Below are 23,197 nucleotides of genomic sequence, written 5' to 3' on the forward strand. Positions count from 1 at the left end.
GGGGGGGGTTGCCCTTGCTGGAGAGAAACAGAAATGGACAGAGGGTCACTGGGGTGGCCCTGGGTGTTCTACGGAGAATCAAAGTCGTGAGATGGAGACAGGAATCCCGTTAGGTTTGGGCGGAGCCGCATGTGGTCCTTTCTGAACCTGCTTCAAGGAATCCGACGGTTGCACGACCTCAAACCAGTTGCTGTGGGATAAATGTTTGTGTCCCTCCGAATTCAGATGTCGAAACCCTAACCCCGGAGGTGGTGTTTGGGGAGGCAAGGCCTTTGGGGGGAGATTAGATCATGAAGGTGGAGCGCCCAGGTGTGATCAGTGCCTTTGTAAGGGGCTGAAGAAACCAGATCTCCTTCCGCAGCGAGGCCCTGCCTCAAGGAGACCCCTGTGAATGCGGAAGCCGCTGTCACCAGACACCAGGTCTCTGGGCGCCTTGATCTTGGACTTACCTGGCCAGAGCTGTGAGATAAATTTCTGTTGTTTGGGCCTCCCGGTCTGTGGTGGTTTGTTATGGCCGCCCAGACAGACCAACAACCGACCTGTGTGAAAATGTGAGTCATAAAGGGGTGGTGTTGACAGTGAGTCACTGCCGTAAACGAGTGGTGTTGACAAAGGCGTCCTGTCCAGGTAGGAGCTCCGTGTGGCTAAGTGGTGTCCGGCCTCAGAAATGGATGCCTTCTGGATGTCATCTTCACACTGACAGGAGTTTTTAGTTCTTATTTTAAGACTTTTCTACCCGACAGTTAACTTAGCATACAGATGTCACAGTAAATTAACCACATGAATGCTTTCATTCCTAAGCAGCTCATGTGGGCGAGTTTCTAAAGCCATGTTTGGGCCGATGCATCACACAAGGGGGAGTCCCTAAGGTGCATCATGTCCGTGGAGAAAACGAAGCAGGACACACGTGTGAGTCGTCACACCCTTGGTCACCCGGCTTGGCCATCACACAGGCCTCCTGCCCAGGATGTGTGTGCGTGTGTGTCTACCTGTGTGTCTCAGCTCAGGCTGCTTGCTGTGACAAAGTCCCCTAGACTGGGTGGTTTAAGCCACAGGAGTTTATTTCTCTTGGTTCAGGGCAGGAAGTCCCGGATGAAGGCACCGGCAGATGTGCTGCCTGGTGAAGGCTCACTTCCTGATTGACAGACTGCCGCCTTCTCACTGTCCTCATGTGGCCAGGCGAGCAGAGCAAGCCCACAGAATCCCATTCACGGGAGCCCCACTCCCACAGCCTCCTCACCTCCCACAGGCCCCACCTCCCAGCACTGTCCACCTGGCATTAGCATTTCAACACATGAATTCAGGGGAAGACAAATGTCCAGTCCGTAACAGTGTATATGTGTAGATGTGTGTGTGTAGATGTGTGTATGTGTAGTGGGTGTGTGTGTGCATGTGTAGCTGTGTATGTGTAGATGTGTGTATGTGTAGTGTGTGTGCATGTGTAGCTGTGTATGTGTAGGTGTGTTTATGAGCATATGTAGCTGTGTATGTGTAGATGTATGTGCAGATGTGTATGTGTAGATGTATGTGTAGATGTGTATGTGTAGATGTGTGTATGTATAGATGTATGTGTAGTGTGTGTGCATATGCATGTGTAGCTGTGTGTGTAGCATGTTTATGTGTGCATGTGTAGCTGTGTATGTGTAGATGTGTAGTGTGTAGATGTATGTGTAGTATGTATGTGTAGTGTGTGTGCATGTGTAGATGTGTGTATGTGTAGATGTGTGTAGATGTATGTGTAGTGTGTATGCATGTGCATATGTAGCTGTGTATGTGTAGATGTGTGTACGTGCAGTGTGTATATGTGTGTGCATGTGCATGTGTAGCTGTGTATGTGTAGATGTGTAGATGTGTAGCATTTATGCATGTGCATGTGTAGCTGGGTATCTGTGTATGGTAGCTGTGTATGTGTGTGTAGCTGTGTATGTGTGTATCCATGTGTGTATGTGTATGTTTGTACATGTATGTACATATACATATATGCATATGTGTGTAGCTGTGTATACATGTGTGCGTAGGTGTGTGTCTAGCTGTATGTGTAGCTATGTATCTGTGTATAGCTGTGTATGTATGTGTGTCTGTGTTTATAGGTAGCTGTGTGTGTAGCTGTGTGTCTGTACATGTGTATATGTGCATGTATATGTGTATAGGTAGCTGTGTGTAGCTATGTGTGTGTGTTTGGGTAGCTGTGTGTGTATTAAACTGAGTGTGTATCTCACATTAAAGCAAGATCCCATAGGAGCCATACTTCGTTCTGGCGACGGGGATGAGAGGGAGTTGCAGCTGCCTTCCGCCCCTAGCGAGTGGGTGCAGGCCCAGTTGCTTGGGTGTGAGAGCTCACGTGCAGGTGTGACAGGTCTCAGCCAGGACAGTGGTTCTTGGACGTGGGTGGGTACCGGAGGCTGTCCCTGGTGCCGTGTGGCAGGGTGCTGTTCTCAACCACAGAGGAGCTTCGGAGCCCTCTGTCCTCTGCGGCATTCAGCCGGCCTCCAGTTACTAGGCCGGGTGCAGACGCAGAAGTAGAGCTTGTTCTTGGTGCCATTGGCCCTGCAGGGTCCTGGCACTGCCCACCTTGGTGGGGATGGTTTCTCCAGAGAGGGACTCTGCCCCCAACTCTGCGTCCAGCGGTGTTTGGCTGCCTCATAACCTGCAGGTGCGGGAGCTTTGGCGCCTGCTTTTCAATCTCAGTGGACAGGCGGGGATTTCCACACCTGACTTGGGAAGAAACAACAGGGTCTTTGCTTTCCTTTGAGGCTGCAGCACAGAGAGTTCGGAGATACCCAGGGTAGCAGCAGCTTGAGACCAGCACCAGCAACCAGCTGAACCAGGCTGTGCGGCCCAGGTCAGGCCCCCGGGCGATTTCAGCTCCGGGGTCACCCGGCCCCATCCTCTCCCCTGGGCAGCTGGAGGCTGCCTTTAATGGCGACTGAAAAGTTGCCACGAGCTCCTGATCATTGTGGTAGGTACTGCGTGAAGCTGAGACACGCATGAGCCACATCCCGGGGGCTTTAAGCCCCCACCGCGGCGGTGGCTGAGGGAAGGCTTGTCACACTCGCTCAGGAGGACACGGGGCCGCAGTGTTCACTCAGCGGCCTCTTACCATTGGGATGGAGGAATTTTCCGAGAGGAAGTGAGAATTAACGATGATGAAAGGTTTGTGGGTGAGTGACAGGCCTGTTCCGTTGAGGACTGCATGGGACATTGTGCGCTGCGCAGAGACGGGGGCAGAGGTCAAGAGCCCTCGAGGGCTGGGAGAGTTCGGAGGGCAAAAGTCATCAGAGCACAGCGGAGCCGGACCCAGCAGCCGCCTTCCCACTCAGGGGCTTCATTAGAACCCAGCATTGCAGGGACTGAGCTGTCCCAGGTGAAGGGGAGGCCATCACGGTGCGTGGACGCCCCTCGGCTCAGCCCTCTAAGAGGCTCGGCAGCTGGGATGGGCTCGAGGCGTGAGCCCTCAGGGGAGGTTAGGAAGGAGCTAGGGAGGAAAGACATGTTCGTGTGACGTGCTGGCCGAAGTGAGAACGGTCGTGTCAGATAATGAGTCATGTCCCATTGAGGGGTGTGACAAGGGCTGGACAGGCTCTCGGGAGGAGGCCACGGAGCCCTGTGCTGAGGAGACACCCACAGGGAGCCTCGTGGGCCCAGTGTCCCAGGATCACTGGATGGTAAAAGCTGCCCTGCCTGGCGTCCCGGCGTGGCTGGGCTTGGCCAAGACCCAGAAGCAGAACTTCCGGAAGCCGGAGGCGGCGGCTGTAGGGGGCGCGAGGCGGCAGCTATGGGGGGCACGAGGCGGCGGTGGACTGTCACTGTTAAGAGACAAAGCTGTGGTTGTCGCAAGCTGTGTGCGCCCTGGGTCTTCTCTGTGAGGACGTGGATGAGGGATGGCGAACTCCCATTATCTGTTTGCCATAAAAAGCTACCCTAGACTTTGTTCGCTTGAAACAGCCCTATTTTACGGATTTATTCTTCATTTAGTGGCTCAGGAGTTCCAACGGGCTCAGCTAGGCAGTTCTTCACTCCACGGGGCGCTGACTGGGTCCTTCACTCAGCTGTGTCCTCGTGTGGGGCAGGCTGGAAGGTCCTGGGGGCTGCCGTCCCACGCCCCCACCTCCCTGCCCTTTCACAAAGCCCGCCCTCAGCCCTCGGTGCTGGGCCTCCTCAGAGCAGGTGGACACTGGGTGGTGGAACCACCTCTCTGATGACCGTGGGGCATGAGAGGGCAGCTGCAGTGCCCTGAGTCCCAAGCTCACTTCCGCCGAGTCCTGTGGGCGAAACAGGTCGCAAGGCCGGACCCCAGCTCGGGGGAGAGAAATGGATTCCGTCCGGCCAAGGCGGCGAGGCAGGGTCAGTGGCCGGCTCCAGCAGGCAGACCTGGAGCCCGGCCTGTGGGACTCCAAAGTCAGTGTTCAAATGGAGCCCTTTGAAATTGAATTGTTTCAAAGGCAGCACCGTCAGAGAAGCTGGACGATACCCACCAACTGCACAGTTAGGCAGGTTATTAGGGCACATGCGATGTGGAATATTATGCGATATTTTAAATAATGGTTACATTGTTTAAAAGCATGGAAACAGTTTGTTCTCGGGGTTAGGAAGGAGGCAGGAGACAAGCTTCTCTATCCAGTATCATCTCAACAAGGTTAAAAAAGCCCAGAGAAAAAGGCTCGGAAGGAAACACACTGAATTGTCACGGTAGCTGTCCCACGGTGGCCAAGATAACGGGTAATTGTCTAAATTCACGTCACTTTTGTGTACTTTCCAAATATTTTCTTCAAGCAGCACACGTTTCTTTCAAATAAAAATTACGTAACAATGAAGAACATGCCTCAGTTTTAACTGAAATACTGGGTGCTGATGGAAACGGGCCAACATCCATGGAGTCCTCGGGGGCCGTGGAGCCCTCGGCTAAGTGTCTGCCTCTGGTCTCTCCCCAGGTGGGCGGGGGCAGGACGGAAGCCCGGTCATCACCTTCCCTGACTACCCGGCCTTCAGCGAGATTCCGGACAAGGAGTTCCAGAATGTCATGACCTACCTCACCAGCATCCCCAGGTGCGTACGCTCAGAGCCCAGCAGACACTGTGGTTCGGGGCAGAGTCTGAGGTTTCACCATCGTGGGGTCCCCGCAACTATGGGATGAAGCAGAGTCTCTGTGAGATTTCCGCGTCGTGGGGTCCCTGTGAATGTGGGTCGGGGCAGACCCCCCCATGATTGTGGGGCAGGGCAGAGTCTCTGAGGTTTCACCAGGATGGGGTCCCCATGACTGCGGGATGAATTAGGGTCTGTGGGAGCCACCGTTGCGTTCCCCGTGGCTTTGCTGAGGGGTTAGAGCTTTGTCAGCATCATGGCTCTGAGGAGCTCAGGAGTCTGCCTCAGAGCTGATCTGGGGTCCGAATCCAGCCTTTCCACTCCAAGCTGCTGTTCTTTCCTGTGTTACCACCTGGAGGCTCAGCTGCTCAGCAGTCGGGATCTGGCTTAGCCCGGGCACTGCTTTTCTCCCGCGTGAACTGTCACTGTGCATGCCTGTTTGATCAGCAGAGCTCTGGTGCGAGGGTTCTGTGTTCTTAATGCCGCAGAGGCCATCTGCGCGGGGCCAGAGGCTCATGGGAGCAGAGCCCGTCCACGTGGCCTCTCTGCGATGTGGTCAGGTCCTGGGGGCGTGGCCGCCTCCTGCCCTTTCCAGGAGAGAACTGACCCCAGAGGTACCAGAAAATCGGGTTAGCAAAAATGGTTCCCTCAGGCTGCAGCTTTTTTGTTCCAGGCATAGCCGGGTCCCCGTCCTCTGAAAAGGTAGGGAGTCCAGTTCTGTATCTCCCCAGCGGCCGGCGGGAGAGCAGCGTCAGGCCGGTGAGCTGCAGGCTGACTTCGGGGGGCACCACGGGGGTCTCGCATCTGCTGCGGTCACCCCAGCCACCAGGAAGATCCTGAGAACGTCAGCCACACACCACACACACCAGGCAGTGTAGCTGCTGCTTCCATTTGGGGTATAGTGAACCACGCACCACGTAAAAACAAATATCCTTAAATGTGGCATCTGTATCCCTCACATTACATAAGGTGGAAAACAGAGAAGATGTTTAACCATCAGTGTGAAAGTGCGGCCGCGGCCATTATCGTGAAGGTTCTCCTTCGTTCTTCAGTCTTTAAAGACAACAGCGCACTGGGCCTGGTAACTGAGAGCTCAGCACATCGGCCTGACCTGGAAAACAGCACATAGATCCCCTGACAAATGTCACATACCCACCAGTTGGCAGCAGCCAGCCTCTGCGGTAATGCCTTGAGGAGAGGGAGAGTGGTGGGCACCTCTGTCCACTTGGCGGGTTGAGGTGGGAGCTGGTGGAGCAGGGAGCTTGTGAGCCTGTCAGGGGCAGGGCGGGTTTGAGGGCAGAAAGAAGGGGGCTCGTGGCCAGCTGTGGTCAAAGGCCTGGACATGGCAGTGTCCTGGTAACCCCACATCACTGTGTGTTGGGTTTGTGATTCTGACCTCGGTCTCTTGTCTTTTGTGAGAATCTTGCACCCACCGTGCGCCAGGCTCTGCTGGCTGAGCTCAGTGCACGGAGGAGGGGCTGGGTCTCGGGCCAAGTGGCCGAGTTCCCTGAGGGCTGATGGGATCAGCTTGGTGGGGCAAGGCTGCGATGCTGCAGATGGTTTCCACACATTCCTCCCTGGTTCTCAGTTGCACTGTGGCAGGAAGGCGGTTATTAAGCCCATGTTATAGATGAGGCTTAATAACAGGGTGATGGCTGGAGAAAGTGGATGGCTGGGCAGGGGAGCGCCCGAAGGCTCAGACCCATGGCCCTACCCCGAGGACAGGGCTCCAGGTGTGCTGTGGCCACAGGGGTGTCCTTGGAGAGGGCGGTGATCTCCAAGCCTCTAGACCTGTGTCTGTCACCTGCACAGGAGGAAAAGCCTGTGCCCCAGGGGACGGCCGGCCTGGCAGGTACATCCGCCCCCTGATGGCGCCTCCCGGCATGGGGCTAAATGAGATTCTGTGGTGTCCACACTGAATGCTGACTGGTCAGACTCATTCTCAGAAATCAGGGCTGTTGTCAGTGCTTGCTACTTGGAGCCATGAGCTGGGGGGTCTCCTGTTTGTTGAACCTTCCTGTCTCTTTTGTCTTAGAAACTTCATGGAGTCCCTTAGCTACCCGCATCCCTTTTCTTGAGATTTTCTAGCATCTGCAGTGCTCAAGAGGCCACCCATCAAGACCGTCCTTAGCTACCCACATCCCTTTTCTTGAGATTTTCTAGCATCTGCAGTGCTCAGAGGCCACCCATCAAGACCATAAGAGTGTGGTACGCGGCACGTGTTCATATGTGCACACCGCTGTTTATCCGATGTTCTGGAACCTTCCACAGCCCCCTTGCTGCTGCCCCACTTCTCTGTCTGCTTCTTCTCCTGAGATCCAGGAATATCAGATGCGTCCAGATTCCCGCAGTACGAGACCCACTCAGCCATCTCTGTAGATTGTGCATCTGTGAGCCGCACAGCCTGGTCTGGCTGAAGGTGGCTGGAGCACAGGCCCAGTCCCTGCGGTGGACACGCGGGCCCCGGGATCCCCAGAGGCAGCTCCATGGGTCCCCACTGTTCGCCTGTGTATGGAAACTCAGGTTTTCTGGTCACACTTAGATTATAAAAAGTGGAAGAGGCGTTTTATATCACCAAATGGTGTAAGTCAGATCCTGGAAATGCCAGCTTCGTTCAGCCCTGAGCAGCACTGCTGAGCGTGGAGCTGTTTCCCCCACCGGACTCAGTGTGGGTGTCTGAGTGTGCAGGGTGAGTGTGTGGTGTGTGTCGTGTGAACGTGTGGTGTGTTTGTGTGGTGTGGTGTGTGTGTAATGTGAGCCTGTGGTGTGTGGGGGGTGTGTAGTATGTGTGGGGTGTGTGTGGGGTGAGTGGGGTGTGTGTAGGATGAGTGTGTGGGGTGAGTGTGGGGTGTGTGAGGTGTGTGGGGTGTGTGGAGTGTGTGTGAGTGTACGCGTGCATTCTATCCATGTTTCCTTCCCTGTGTGGTGTGTATGTAATGTGAGCATGTGGCGTGTGTGGGGTGAGTGTGTGGTGTGTGGGGTGTGAGGTGTGTGTGGCATGTGTGGGTGGCGTCTGTGGAGTATGTGTAGTGTGTGGGGTGTGTGGTGTGTGGGGTGTGTGTGTAATGTGAGCATGTGGCGTGTGTGGGGTGAGTGTGTGGTGTGGGGGGGGTGTGTGGAGTGTGTGGTATGTGTGGCCTGAGTAGGGTGTGTGGTGTGTGTGGCATATGTGAAGTATGTGGGGTGTGTGTGGGGTGAGTGGGGTGTAGGGGGTGTGCTGTGTGTGGTGTGTGTGGGGTGTGTGGTGTGTGTGGAGTGTGTGGTGTGTGGGGGGTGTGGGGAGTGTGTGGTGTGTGTGGGGTATGAGGTGTGTGTGGTGTGTGTGAAATGTGTGTGGTGTGTGTGGTGTGTGTGGTGTGTGGGGTGAGTGTGGTGTGTGTGGTGTGTGTGGAGTGTGTGGTGTGTGGTGTGTGTGGGGTGAGTGTGGTGTGTGTGGGGTATGAGGTGTGTGTGGTGTGTGTGGCATGTGTGTGGTGTGTGTGGAGTGTGTGGTGTGTGGGGGGTGTGTGGTGTGTGTGGGGTGAGTGTGGGGTGTGTGGGTTATGAGGTGTGTGTGGCATGTGTGTGGTGTGTGTGGGGTGTGTGGTGTGTGTGGCATGTGTGGGGTGTGGGCTGTGTGGGGTGTGTGGTGTGAGTGTGAGTGTACGCGTGCATTCTACCCACGTTTCCTTTCTCCCGTGTGGTGTGTGTGTAGCGTGAGCATGTGGCGTGTGTGGACTATGGTATGTGTGTGGGGTGTGTGTGAGCGTGAGTGTACGCAGGCATTCCACCCACGTTTCCTTTCTTCCCGGGTAGGTCTTGTCAGTGTCAGACCCGACGCTCCCTTTCTCTCTGGAAAAAAAACTCTTTGATAACAAAACCCAACCCGCGTGAATTTGGGAGGATGCGCGTGTGCCCTGATCAGAAGGACCACAGAAGGGAAGCGGCGGGCCTGTAAGAGCCACCTGTCCCCTGGCTGTCCCGGCGTCCTAGGGTGCAGCAGTCGCGGCAGCTCCCTGGATTTCTGTGAGCATGGGGGCCGCAGGCGTGCTGTGCGGACCCTTTGCCTCCAGGGTGTTGCCACTGAGCGTGTCCTTCCTGAAAGAGTGAACAATTCTTGACACATTTCTAAGGGAAATCTTCTTCCTAAGGGCATCTAAGGGATGCCTTCTTGAGAAGTGCAGAGTGTGTTAAACACGGGGGGGTCAAGCACGCCCTCTGCAGATAAAACCAGGGTCTCCACAAGCCTTGCAGGTGCAGCTTGGCAGAGGGGACCATCCCAGAGGAAGTCTCTGCATCCCTGGCGAGCAAAATTGCCAGGCTAGTGACAAGGAGGAGACCTGCCCGCGGCGCCCTGAGGGTGCTGTGCCCCGGGAAGTGCCCTCTGCAGGGGACCCTCTTCCCAAGGTGGGGGCGGGGCTGCCCTCTGCTGGCGACGCGGAGCATTGCGGCTCGGTCCTGGGACATCGCCCGGAGACAGGGAGGGCGGCGAGCTTGGACCTTGTCTTCCAGGAGGAGGTGGGCGAGACGCTGGCACAGGCCGTTCCCCAGCAGGCAGTTTGCAGACAGCTGCACAGCCAGCACGTTCTTTCAGTGGGAAGAAGTGAAATTGACCAGGCCTGTTCTTTCGAATGTCAATGCAAATTAAATGGACAAATCTCTCCTGAAGGCTGCTTTTAAGGGGTTTCACCTGTTACATTCTAAACCAAGCATCACTTCATCAATTTAGAAAGAATGTTGTATCCTAACTGTAACTTTCCTTCTGTTTTCATTTGCAAATGCCAGGTGTCCTAATTCAAGCACTACATCTGACTATACTCATCATTTTTGAAATATTAGACTGAAATAGACAGGTTTGCCCCGAATGGTTTGGGACACCTGTTAATAGAAATCAAGTTCTTGAGCCTTGGAAAGACGACTCACCTGGGCGAAGGGGGAGACCTCATGCTTTGCTGACTCAGGTGTCTGCCGATGCCCGATGTGGACCCTCCGTGTTGGGGATGTCGGGCTTTGGGCTCTCACATTTGTCAGAGGGCAGATTCGGATCTCCGAAAACCCTATAGCCCTTCCTGTTCCTAATGGTGCTCGATTTACAACATCGGCCAGGCCTTGGTAGACGCCAAGGTCTCAGAGAGGCGATAGAGACCAGTGACAAGCAGATTCCAGACCCTGGATGGCCCCCTTCGAGCCACGTGGGCTGGGGAGGAGATGCAGAGGTAGATGCGTCAGGCCTGTGTGTCCAGGCACTGCTTGCTGAGAAGTCTCAGTGGTCAGTGCATACTGGGAACACAACAGCAAATAAACAGAGAAAATTGTGGTGCTGAGACAATATGTCAGCTACGGAGGGCTCACAGGGCAGCGGGGTTGTGGGAAAACAAAGTGAGAAAGAGAGACAAAAAGAGAGAGACAGAGACAGTGAGAGACAGACAGTGAGAGACAAAGAGAGAGATAGACAGAGACAGGGAGACAGTGAGAGACAGAGACAGACAAAGAGACACAGAGTGACAGAGATAGAGAAACAGAGACAGGCCGGGCGCGGTGGCTCAAGCCTGTAATCCCAGCACTTTGGGAGGCCGAGACGGGCGGATCACGAGGTCAGGAGATCGAGACCATCCTGGCTGACACGGTGAAACCCCGTCTCTACTAAAAAATACAAAAAACTAGCCGGGCGCGGTGGCGGGCGCCTGTGGTCCCAGCTACTCGGGAGGCTGAGGCAGGAGAACGGCGGGAACCCGGGAGGCGGAGCTTGCAGTGAGCTGAGATCCGGCCACTGCACTCCAGCCCGGGCGACAGAGCGAGACTCCGTCTCAAAAAAAAAAAAAAAAAAAAGAGAAACAGAGACAGACAGAGATAGAGACAGAGACAGAGAGATAGAGACAGAGACAAGGAGAGACAGAGAAAGAGACAGAGGAAGAGACAGAGAGAGACAGAGACAGGGAGAGACAGAGATAGAGAAAGAGCATGAAGGAAGCAGAGGGCGGGGGCGGCAACATCACCGTGGACAAAGAACTTAATGTAAACTGGGAAGCAGTCGTCACAGAGACCCCAGGAGGGAGCCAGTGGCATCTTTGGGGGCAGCGAAGGCACCAGGGGGCAGGACAGAGTGCCGGGGAGTCGGGGGCTGTAGGGACAGAGTCTGGGAGGTGAGACAGGGTCTGTGGAGCCTTTTCTGAGGGGCTGTGTTTTCTGTGACGTGGGTGCCGAGGAGTTCATGACCTGCCAGTATGCAGGGTGGAGGCAGGAGCTGGGAGATGGGGAGGAGGGTGGCAGCCCTCAGAGAAGGTGCGAGGTGGGGAGCTTGGGGCTTGCTGGAGGAGCAGTGTGGAAGGAGTTCACTGAAGCTGATGATGACGCTTATTTTCCCTGGGCCTGGCTCAAAGCTCCCAGCTCCTTGGAGGTAGGGACTCCATCTACCAGCCAGCTTGCCAGGACAGAGGTCATGTTCAGCCCATAAGAGGCATGTACACATACGGATGCACACGTGCACCCACACAGACTTGCACATGCCACACACACACACACAGATACACACAGGTGTGTGGGCAGTCACACACAGACACAGCCACACACATGTACAGATGCACACACGCACCCACACAGGCTTGCACATGCCACACACACAGATACACACAGGCATGCGGGCACTCACACACACAGACACCCACACACGTACAGATGCACACAAGCACACACATGCTCACAAGCACGGACATGCACACACCACACATGGCCCCACCCGCAGCATTGGGGATTACAATTCAACATGAGGCTTGAGCAGGGACAAATATCCAAACTATATGTCACACACACACACACAGACATTCAGGTACTTGTGCATTTACACAGACGTGCATGTGTATAACCCCCCCACACACACACATACAGACATGCAGGTGCATGTATACCCCCCCCACAGACCTGCACATGTACACACCACACGCATGCACAGTTTGGACCGTATGGGGAGGGTGCATGTGGGACGGAACAGAAACACGAATGTAATCATTAGGCTCCCAGGAAAGAGGAGAGTCCTCCTATCTCGCTGACTCTAAGATGAGCAGCTGGAGCCAGCTCGGTTTGTCGTCCCCCTGCCGTGACCTGAGCACCCTGTCCTGCTCTCTGAGCTGGAGGGCAGCTGGACCCCAGCCCTTGGAAGGGCCCCGCTTCTCGCTGTGGGTTTGATTTCCTATTGAATTTTGAATTGGCTTTTGAATATAAGGACAGGAAATGTCTGTGAGCGTGCGTGAGTGTGCTAAACAATTTAATATGTGTGCATTAAAAGTGAAGCTTCCGCTTTGCCTCCTCCTCCCCCACAGCTAACTGTGGAGCTGCATTGGGGTGCCCCCCAGGCTGTTCATCCGCGTGTGGTGGGACAGCACAGGACATGCCGCCTCACAGCTGTTCTGTTCAGCGGTGTGCCGTGGTGCCCTTCTACCTTGGCGCCATTTGCCGCTGCCTTTCATTTTATATATATATTTTTTATGTTTTGAGACAGGGTCTTGCTCTGTCACCCAGGCTGGAGTGCAGTGGCAGGATCTCAGCTCACTGCCTCCTCAACCTCCTGGGCCCAGGGTTCCTCCTGCCTCAGTCTCCTGAGTAGCTGGGACTGCAGGCATGAGCCACCAGCAATTTGGGTATTTTCTATAGAAATGGAGTCTCGCCGTGTGCCCAGGCTGATCTTGAATTCTTGGGTTCGAGTCATCTACCCACCCTCGCCTCCGAATTGCTGGGATTACAGGCGTGAGCCACTGCACCCAGCTGTGCCTTAAGGCTTCCTGGCCCCCGTGATGTAAGCGGACCCGGTGTGCTCACTTGGGCTGGCCCCTGTGATGAGTGGACCCCTGTGATGTGAGTGGATCCCCGTGTGCTCACTTGGGCCTGTTTGCGGGCATTTTGTAGTCCCCATTGTTTCCCTGTTAGGGTCACTGCTGTAAAGAGTCGCCCGCCCTGGGTGTGGCTGGTTTCTGTGTTCTGTCTGTGAAATTGTGTCCTGTTTCTAGCCGTTCTCAAATGCTCCAGCCGGTTGATTCCCCTCCCCACACCCACCCTCACCCCAACGGAGTTGGCAGTTTCAGGGCTGCCCTTGTCTGCCATCCTGGCTGGCCTGAAACTGTGCTGGCCCCGGTCGCCCTGCACGGTCTGAAGCCCTACATGGAAGCTCTGCCACCCACAGCCAGCCTCGTTAGGAGGAGCCCGGAGACACGCGCGGCCCCGGTGTCTGCGCACTGCCCTGGGTGGGAAGCCACTCCTCGGGTGTGTGTCCCGTCTCCACAGCAGCATTTTCTTCATGGAGTCTGCTGCTTCCGAGCACTGGGGACACGTCCTGGAGGCCCTGCCATGCCTTCCTCCGGGTCCTGCACGCACCACGGTGACCACCTCCCCGGAGGCCCTCTCCCCGCGCCCTCCCAAAGCGCGTTCTCCAGGCCCTTTTCTGTTACTGCTGTTGAATTCACCCGCTTCTGACCACCTGTGGCCATTTAAATGTAAAATGAAAGCTAAATAAAATTTAAAATCCAGCCCATGGCAGGCAGGGCTGCCCCCTTTTTTTTTTTTTTGGAGATGAGTCTGGCTCTGTCGCCCAGGCTGGAGTGCAGTGACGTGATCTCGGCTCACTGCAGCCTCAACCTCCCCAGCTCAGGTGATCCTCCCACCTCAGCCTCCCGAGTAGCTGGGATGAAGGCGCATACCACCACACCCGGATAATTTTTGTATTTTTTGGAGAGATGGGGTTTCACCACATTGCCCAGGTTGATCTCGACCTCCTGGGCTCAAGTGATCCACCCACCTCAGCCTCCCAAAGTGCTGGGATTATAGGCGTGAGCCACTGTGCCCGGTCAGGCAGCCTCATTTTTGTTCACACATGACCAATGGCTGTTTACAGGGCTGTGTGCTGGTTATGCTGCTCTGTCCTGGAGGAGGAGCGAGCGCCCTCACCCTCGCCCTTGCCCTGGTCTCGCCTTCGCCCTGGTCTCGCCCTCGCCCTTGCCCTGGTCTCACCCTCGCCCTCACCCTTGCCCTGGTCTCACCAGCATGAGCAGAAAGACAAGACCCGGGGTTGCAGTGTCTGTGCTCAGGGTCCAGGACACAGCTCAGGGCCAACCTTCCTTGGGGAGTGACAGTCCCGGGAGGTTAAGGGTTGCGGTGGCCACAGAGCCACAGATCTGAGGTGGGGAAGACCTGCCTGAGGCAAGGCAGGCCCGCCGTCCGGGGTGGCTGGCGTCAGGGTGGGCGCCCTGATAGCGAAGGACCCATGGCGCCCACACCGGAGGGCGGGAGGAGGAACAGCATGGCCCCCGTGAAGCCCCTCGAGGAAGGGTTCCTGTCCCACGTGCAGCACCCCTCGTGCAGACCTCACCATTCCCGATGGGAACACTTGCGATATTCACTTCCAACCACGCAAGGGCGCAGTTGGGCAACGGCAGCTATTGGAAAAATGTTGAAACTGGGGCGGCTTTTCTGGGTGACTCTGACGCTGCCATTGCTTCACGATTAATTTTTGTGTCCTGCTTAGATAAAATCATATCTAATAAAATACGTGCAAGGCTTCTAAGCAGAAAACTGCAAAATGTTATTGAAAGAAATTACAGTAGCATGAATAAATGGAAGAATATTTTAGTTCACAGATTAGAAGACAATTAGTATTATAACAATGTTAATTCTCTCTAAGTAAACATATAGATCGAATGCAATTGCCAGATAAAATTCCAGCAGGTTTTTCTTTATTTAGGTATGAACATTGGCAGGCTGCCTTTACATTTTATATGAAAATGCAAGGGGTCAGGAATAGTCAACCCAACTTTGAAGAAAAAAGTTGGAAGCTGGCCGGGCACGGTGTCTCAAGCCTATAATCCCAGCACTTTGGGAGGCCAAGACGGGTGGATCACGAGGTCAGGAGATCAAGACCATCCTGGCTAACACGGTGAAACCCCGTCTCTACTAAAAAATACAAAAAACTAGCCAGGTGAGGTGGTGGGTGCCTGTAGTCCCAGCTACTCGGGAGGCTGAGGCAGGAGAATGGCGTAAACCCAGGAAGCAGAGCTTGCAGTGAGCTGAGATCCGGCCACTGCACTCCAGCCTGGGAGACAGAGCAAGACTCCGTCTCCAAAAAAAAAAAAAAGTTGGAAGCTGATACTGCCAAATATTAAGACATTATTAAAGTGACAGTGATTAACACAGATGTTGTAAACAGAAGAACAGCAGTACAGAATATCTAATCCAGACAGACCACATATCTACAGTCTCTCGATTTATTTCTTAAGTGATACGGTAGCATGGAAGGGGATGGACGTCCTCAGTAAGAGGAGTGGATGTGATTGGCTGTCCATGTGGGAAATTATGAATGCTGATACCTGCCTCACACCATATACAAAAGTTAATTCCAGATAGATCACGGGTGTAAATGTGAACTCTAAAGTAATATAGTCTCTGTTCTCGACAAACATAGGAAAATGCCTATCTCAGAGTAAGAAAAGATTTCTTACACAAGGTTTAAAAGGCAGTTATCAAAAAAGCAATTATCAGAAAGGAAAAGGTCAGTAAGTTGGGCTACATTAAAGTTAAGTTACTCTTTTCATCAAAATGCACCATGAAAAGATTGACATGGAAAGCCACAGTATGGAAGCAGATGTTTGCAATGTGCGCATCCAATAAGAAACTTGTTTCTAGCTTATACAGAGAACTGCACACCAACAAGAAAAAAGAGAACCTAGCAGAAAAACAACCAAAAGATGTGAACAGGCATTTCATAAAAGAGGATAGCCGCTAAATACAGAAGGCTTCCTGCCTCTAGGAAATGCAAATTAAAGCCATGCCAGGACACCACTCTGCACCCACAAGAATGGCTAAAATTCTACCGACAGACAGTATCCACTGCTGACAAAACCGTGGAGCAGCCAGAAGTCACGTGTATTTCTGGCAGGTGTATATTCGTCCACATCTACATAATTACAGCAATTCCTAAGAATCTGTCCAACAGGAGTGTGTATTGTGTGCACTAGAAGACACGTATAAGAATGATCAGTCTTATATTCAGTTTAGCCCCAAACTAGAAACAACCCAAATGTCCATTAAGAGTAGAATTTTTTAGTAAATCATATTTCGTCATATATGTATACCATAACCCAGCAACAACAACGAACAAACACCCTACCGCAACAACGAACAAGCACCCTACCGCAACAACGGACAAGCACCCTACCGCAACAACAGACAAACACCCTACCGCAACAACGGACAAGCACCCTACCGCAACAACGGACAAGCACCCTACCGCAACAACGGACAAGCACCCTACCGCAACAACGGACAAGCACCCTACCGCAACAACGGACAAGCACCCTACCGCAACAAGAACAAGCACCCTACCGCAACAACGAGCAAACACCCTACCGCAACAACGGACAAGCACCCTACCGCAACAACGGACAAGCACCCTACCGCAACAACGGACAAGCACCCTACCGCAACAACGGACAAGCACCCTACCGCAACAACGGCCAAGCACCCTACCGCAACAACGGACAAGCACCCTACCGCAACAACGGACAAGCACCCTACCGCAACAACAAGCAAGCACCCTACCGCAACGAACAAGCACCCTACCGCAACAATGAACAAACACCCTACTGCAACAACGAACAAACACCCTACCGCAACAATGAACAAACACCCTACTGCAACAATGAACAAGCAAACACTCCACTGCAACAACGTGGATGAATCCCACAATGTTGAAAGAAGCCAGACACCAAAAAAGCACATATTGCATATTTTTATTTGGACAAAATTCAATGGCAGGCAAAACTAATGTATGGTGACAGGAGTCGGGTGGGGCACCCTGAATGGTGGGAACAGCCTCTCAGTCTGGGCACTCACTGCCATCACTCGCACTCTGTGCTTCTGCATAGTGTGCATTATAACTGGACAAAGTATTCACGTAAAGAATGGCATCCTCCAGGGAAAAGAACTTAGGTGCCACCTACTGTATCCCAGATGGGCCGAGGTAACTGAGTCGCACTCTGCAGGGAGGGCCTTCTTGTGTGTTTGTTTTGCTTTTCCTGAGGACTCGGCCACTCTGCTGTGCAGGGACCTTTCTCCCAGACTCCTCTTCCTGTCTTGGGTGCAGGTTGACGTTTGAGCAGCAGACACCAAGGGTCCCCTTCCTCCCGCCCGGGCCTCCCGTCTCTTCAGCCCCTCCTGGCCACGAACTGTTGATTCCTAAGCTCCGCCGCCCTCTGCAAGTGCTGCTCCTCCCGTGCCCTGGCCTCCGCCTGCCCCCGCCCTGGGAGAAAGCATCCTCCTTGCCCCCACCATGTCCACGCAGCAGAGGCAGGTGGCCAGGCACTGGGGGAACCTGGCGCCGGGGCCTCCCTGTCCCACTGGCAGGGAGGAGCCAGCCGCTGCGTCCAGACCATCCCTCATGCGCTGCTCCTGTCCAGTGAGCTGTGGTCGCACCCACAGGCCAGCGGGCTGTCTGCCCGCGTGGGTGGGGAACCATGGGGCTCCCAAGGTCGTGAGCCCTGAGCAGTTTGGGTCTCTTGTCACAGAAGACGCAGCCAGTTGGAACATTCCTGAAACTGTTTATGAGACCTCTGGGCCTTTTTTGTTTATTTGGGCCAAAAGTGAGCTCACTGGCTTCAAACTCAGCTGTTGGGCGACTGGCCATGGCAGCCCCTCCAAGGCCAACTGCTGCGGGGTTGGCGGCCGATGGAGTGTCTGGGGCCGTGTTCATGCCCTGGTGCGAGGGAGCGTCTGGGGCCGTGTTCGTGCCCTGGTGCGAGGGAGCGTCTGGGGCCGTGTTCGTGCCCTGGTGCGAGGGAGCGTCTGGGGCCGTGTTCGTGCACTGGTGCGAGGGAGCGTCTGGGGCCGTGTTCGTGCCCTGGTGCAAGGGACGTTTCTGGGGTGGCTGCCAGCTGGAGTTATTCTACCCCAGCTCCTCCAACACCATCACCTTCATCCGTGTGGGGACTCTGGGGACCGTTTCCTGCTGACACTGGGCAGGAGCCACACCACGCTCTCCCTCAGGCACAGGAGGCCACAGATGTGGGCGTAGATCTGAGCTCCCTGAGCCCTGGGTCCTCATTCCTGTGAGCAGATCCAGGTCCTGCCTTACGGTTTTGGGCAGTGCAGCCTTGGGAATGCCGTGGACTGCGGGGGATCCTGTGGCCCTGCCCGCGTGGCCGCAGTCAGTGTGGGTAGAGGAGGTGCTAGGGTCTCTTTACATCCTCACGCCAAAGGCTTTTTTAGTCCAGGCTTTGCACCTTCTGAGTCAGTGTTCCTGAAATGTGGCAGGAGAGGTGACACGGGGCTGAGGGGGCGTGGATGAGTGTCCACCTGGGTCCTACGTAGGGGGCAAGGTCGTGGCGAGAGGCTGCGCAGAGCAGGAGGCTGAGTGCTGGTGTGTGGGCATCTGGGGTTGGGTCCTTGCTTGGTGGGAACATTAGGAGGCCGCCAGGGTGGACGTGGCCTTAGGGGCAGCACACGTGGTTTCTGAGCCAGATTCGCCTGTCTCTGCTCACAGCTGTGTGACTTTGGGCAGGTGACTAAAGCTCTCTGTGCCTGGAGAGGATCATGGCACAGCCTCATGGGACGGTCGCTGGAGCCTGATGAATAGCTGTGGGGCTGCTGGCACAGTGCTTGGTCCAGAGCAGCCCTGGAGGACAAGTCCCTCTCCCTGAAGAAGCGTATGCTTCCCGCCCGCACCCCGTTCCCGCGCACACCCGGTGCCCGCACCCCGTTCCCACGCACGCCCTGTGCCCGCACCCCGTTCCTGCACACGCCCTGTGCCCACACCCCGTTCTTGCACACGCCCTATGCCCGCACCCACGATGGTGAGCACGGCCGGGGCAGGAGGAACCAGCGCTGTCGTCCTGCCCAGGCCCCACACCTTCTGCAGCTGAGCAACGGTGACTGCCCCGTTAACGCCACCTGGAAACCAGTCCGTCCTTCTCATCGAGAAACTGATTTTCTACTATGCATTTTTTGAGTCGAATAAATTTACAACACCTTGTATTTCACTTGCAATTTTGACTTCTAAAAAATGTTTTCGTTGTTGGTAACTTTGGTTTCTCATTGAAAACAGATGCCTATTTGTGATGCTGGTGCTCCCGTTACAATGTAACCCAAAGATTTAAATGTAGAGTGAGTGGAAGCCCCACACGGGCAGGCCGGGCGGCATCCAGTGGCGACGGGAGCACATGGTGCCTTTCTGGTGGCTGCATCGTCAGCCTGCCCTGCCTGGTGTGAGACGGACGCGCACCTAACGGCGTGAGAAGCCAGATGTGGGAGGCACTGAGCACTGTGGGCAGTGAGGCAGGAGCTTGGCTGCCTGTGGGGCAGAAGCTCCATGGCTGTAACTGGATGTTTGGGTCACAGGGGTCTGGGGGGTGCGTCCTGGCTATAACTGGATGTGTTTGGGTCACAGGGGTCTGCGGGGTGCGTCCTGGCTGTAACTGGATGTGTCTGGGTCACAGGGGTCTGCGGGGTGCGTCCTGGCTATAACTGGATGTGTCTGGGTCACGGGTCTGTGGGGTGCGTCCTAGCTATAACTGGATGTGTTTGGGTCACAGGGGTCTGGGGGGGTGCGTCCTGGCTATAACTGGATGTGTTTGGGTCACCGAAGTCTTGGGGGTGCGTCCTGGCTATAACTGGATGTGTTTGGGTCACAGGGGTCTGGGGGGTGCGTCCTGGCTATAACTGGATGTGTTTGGGTCACTGAAGTCTTGGGGGTGTGCATTCTGCATCCAGCAGCTCTCACACGGCAGTCGTGGTCCCCGTTGCCGGTCCGGCCTGTTGTGGAGTAGCAGGGACATTCATGGGCGGACACAGAGGCTGAGATTCCACCCCAGTCAGAGCTCTATTCCAGGGGAAAGGGGAGAAACTGAGTCAGGCTTTGTTCTGCAAAACAGTGATGCCACTCAGCCAGCGTGGCGGGCTGCAGCACACTCAGTGGCTTCATTTCACTCTCACGGTAACCCCTGGGGGTGGATTCTACGATGACCCTCATTTTTACAGAAAAGGAAGCAGAGATGGTTCACAGCTGAGCCACCCGTCCAGGGTGACGCCTTTGTGGAGCCCACCAGTGTCGCAGAGGCGGTGAGCCCCTCCCGCCCAACACACAGCCCTTGGCAGGGGCTCCTCAGCAAACCCTGCAGGTGGGCAGCGTGGGGTGTTTCTCGCGAGCATCACCCGCTTCAGGACTTGGAAGCACTTGACTGGGTTCGCTGGGCTGAGCATTATGTGCTCAGTGGAAATCAATCATTCTGGGCTCGTCTCCTTCCCTCTAGGAGGAGTGGGACCCGGAGAGCTCCAGGACCAGCTTCCTGGCTTGGAGTCCAAAGGCAGCTCTGAGCACACACGGGTCAGGAGGGAGGGGAGCTGGGCTCTGCCTCTGTGGCCTGGCGCATCCAAGGTCCCTTTGTGGAAAAGGCACGTGTAGCACCTGTTCCTGGAGGATAATCTGTCACTCTGTGCCTCCCCCAAGGGAGCACGCAGGTCTGCACGGAAGTTCCCACTGTGTCTCACGGTTCAGAAAACGTCGTCAAAGTGCTCAGACTCAAGAAGTAAATAAGGAAATATGAAAACATAACTTTCTTTCTTTTTTTGAGACAGTCTTGCTCTGTTGCCCAGGCTGGAGTGCAGTGGCACCATCACAGCTCACTGCAGCCTCAAACTCCTGGGCCAAGCAGTCCTCCCACCTCGGCCTCCCAAGTAGCTGGGACCACAGGCACATGCCACCACACTCAGCCAATCTTTGTATTTTCGTAGAGACAAGGTCTCATCATGTTGCCAGACTGATCTCAAACTCCTGGGCTCCAGTAATCCACCCACCTTAGCCTCCCAAAGTGCTGGGATTGCAGACGTGAACCACCATGCCCAGCTGAAAATATAACTTTAAAAAAATCTTAGCTCTATAAGAACTAAGCCAGATCAGAAAACGAATTCTGTCTGTGGCCCCTACAGCTGTGAAATGGAGTTGCTGACTCCCCGTGCTCGTGCACAGGCCTAGTGCCCACTGCAGAAGCTGCTTTGAATGAAAGCTAGTGTTTATTCGTGCACTCACCCAGAAGGTTTCTGCCATTATTGAATCAAATCACCCCTCACGTGAGGCGTTTTTCACGGCCAGATGCAGACAGGGACACAGACGCAGCAGCACACAGCACACACGCACGTTCGGGGGCCACTGCCTCGCCTTCGTGTCTTGGGAGTTGCTGTTTCTGTCTTTAAATTTGAGCATCAGAAGGATCTGAGACATCCGACATAAATCCCTGGCTTGTTAATGATGCTCGCAGCGAGCAGAGCACGCCCACAGACTGCATAATTTATCTCTGTCCTGCAGAATCCTGATTTTCATGTAAACCCAAGACATGTTCAGAGACTTGGAAATTAGCAATTCCAGCCCCTGCCTTAGGCGTGCCCGTGTGATTGTTTCTGCCGTGGATTGGCTGGTGGTAGCAGCTGCTGGCATCACGCAATTGGCTTGGCTGCAGAGTGAGCCCGCGGAAGAGGGCTCTCCGCACCTACTCTGTGACTCAGGCTTCTGCCGCCAGGCTCAGCCGAGGACGGAGGCTGTCGTTATACAACGCACGAGTGCGGTCTCTGTCACAGATGTGGCTGTCGCAGGGAGTGCTGCCTCCTCTCCCGTTTCCAGCAGATGCTTGGGAACCTTCAGAAGTCTTGGAGATTTTCTCCCAGCACCATAGCAATGCCACCACAAGCGAATCCTTAACGTGGACCAGCACGGGCACCTCAGATGCCAGGACCGGCGTGATGTATGCGCCATAAGACTGTCTTGGAGGGTTTAGCCAGCTGGTCACCCAGGAAAGGAAAATGACTCAGTTCTTAGTGTGGAATAGCAAATGACTGCGCTCGGGAGAGGTGGTTCTGCTTGAATCTGTGAATCGAGGTGGTTGGTGTTAGGCTGAGAAATAAGAACACATCGGAAGGGTGTGCCCTTCCGTAGATGAGGAGGTTCTGGGACTGTGGGGATGGGGCTGCCGGGGCCCCCGTGTGCTGTGCCTCTCGCCTGGTGTTGCAGAAATGGCATCATGAGTACGGGGGATCGCCCTCCCAGGAGGTTTTCCGAGGGCTTTCCTGGGCAGCCGGCTTCCCACCTGCACACGTTAACGGCAGCGTCTCTTCCTCACTGCAGCCTGCAGGACGCTGGCATCGGATTCATCCTGGTGATAGACCGGCGGCGGGACAAATGGACCTCCGTGAAGGCGTCCGTCCTGCGCATCGCAGTAAGTGCTTCCCGGGGCTCTGCCCCGCGCCCGGCCCCTCCCTGGGCTGGGTGACCGCATGGTGCTCTTCCTCTGCGTCTGCCGCAGTTCCTGCTTTGTGCTGAGTGGAGCAGAGCCCAGTCCCGGTGCGGGGAGGCTGGCGCCAAGGCTCCCCTGCTTGAGCTCCCGAGGTGCTGGTGCCTGTGTGTGTTTTCCCAGACGGGGGAGCTCTCAGGGAGCCTCGTGTGACTTGAAAACAATTTCCCCGGACAGGGCGGTCCATGTGCTTCCGAACACCGAGTCTGAGATGCTCGGGATGAGTACACCCTCCCTCTTACACAAAGCACAGCAGTACTGACCAGGCAGGAAGGGGGCTGTGTGCAGAGACGCTCCGGGCCGGAAGGGGGCTGTGTGCAGAGACGCTCCGGGCCGGAAGGGGGCTGTGTGCAGAGACGCTCCGGGCCGGAAGGGGGCTGTGTGCAGAGACGCTCCGGGCGGAAGGGGGCTGTGTGCAGAGACGCTCCGGGCCGGAAGGGGGCTGTGTGCAGAGACGCTCCGGGCCGGAAGGGGGCTGTGTGCAGAGACGCTCCGGGCCGGAAGTCTGAAGTGGTACTGCAGAGCTTTTCTAAGTGATTTTCTCGTTTCTAAATCGGGCCATCTATCTTTAGCTGCAACACTGAATGGGCCGCCACCGCCTCCCTTCCCCAGTAACCCAGCCTCGCACGTAGCCACCCTCCTTTCCAAGGACTTTCCCTTGGCGTCCGAGAGTCTGTTTGCAGATTCTGCGTGCTGCCTTCCACAGCAGAAGAGGAGCCGGGTTTGCTGTTGGTTTTAACCCAGAGTAATCATTTAAGAGGGAAGAGATTAAGTCAGCAGAAGCCCCCCAAATCTTATTTTTGTCGGTAGCTCCCACCCGT

The 23,197-nt window shown here is 55.1% G+C and overlaps 1 protein-coding gene across 6 annotated transcripts in view; it reads left to right on the forward strand.

Annotated features, from left to right (window-relative positions):
- Positions 1 to 23,197, forward strand: part of MCF2L (MCF.2 cell line derived transforming sequence like) — a 205,328-nt gene that overhangs the window by 130,861 nt on the left and 51,270 nt on the right. For 4 of the 6 annotated variants that reach the window (XM_050766970.1, XM_050766971.1, XM_050766975.1 and 1 more), the window contains 2 exons: positions 4,932 to 5,046; positions 22,211 to 22,301. In XM_050766970.1, the coding sequence (XP_050622927.1) occupies positions 4,932 to 5,046; positions 22,211 to 22,301 (206 nt within the window). Of the gene's footprint in view, positions 1 to 4,931; positions 5,047 to 20,920; positions 21,831 to 22,210; positions 22,302 to 23,197 lie in introns of those variants that run through there. The other 2 variants (XM_050766973.1, XM_050766974.1) reach the window with 1 other exon arrangement.

The sequence above is a fragment of the Macaca thibetana genome, chromosome 17, assembly GCF_024542745.1.
Source record: "Macaca thibetana thibetana isolate TM-01 chromosome 17, ASM2454274v1, whole genome shotgun sequence".
NCBI classification, from domain to species: domain Eukaryota; kingdom Metazoa; phylum Chordata; class Mammalia; order Primates; family Cercopithecidae; genus Macaca; species Macaca thibetana.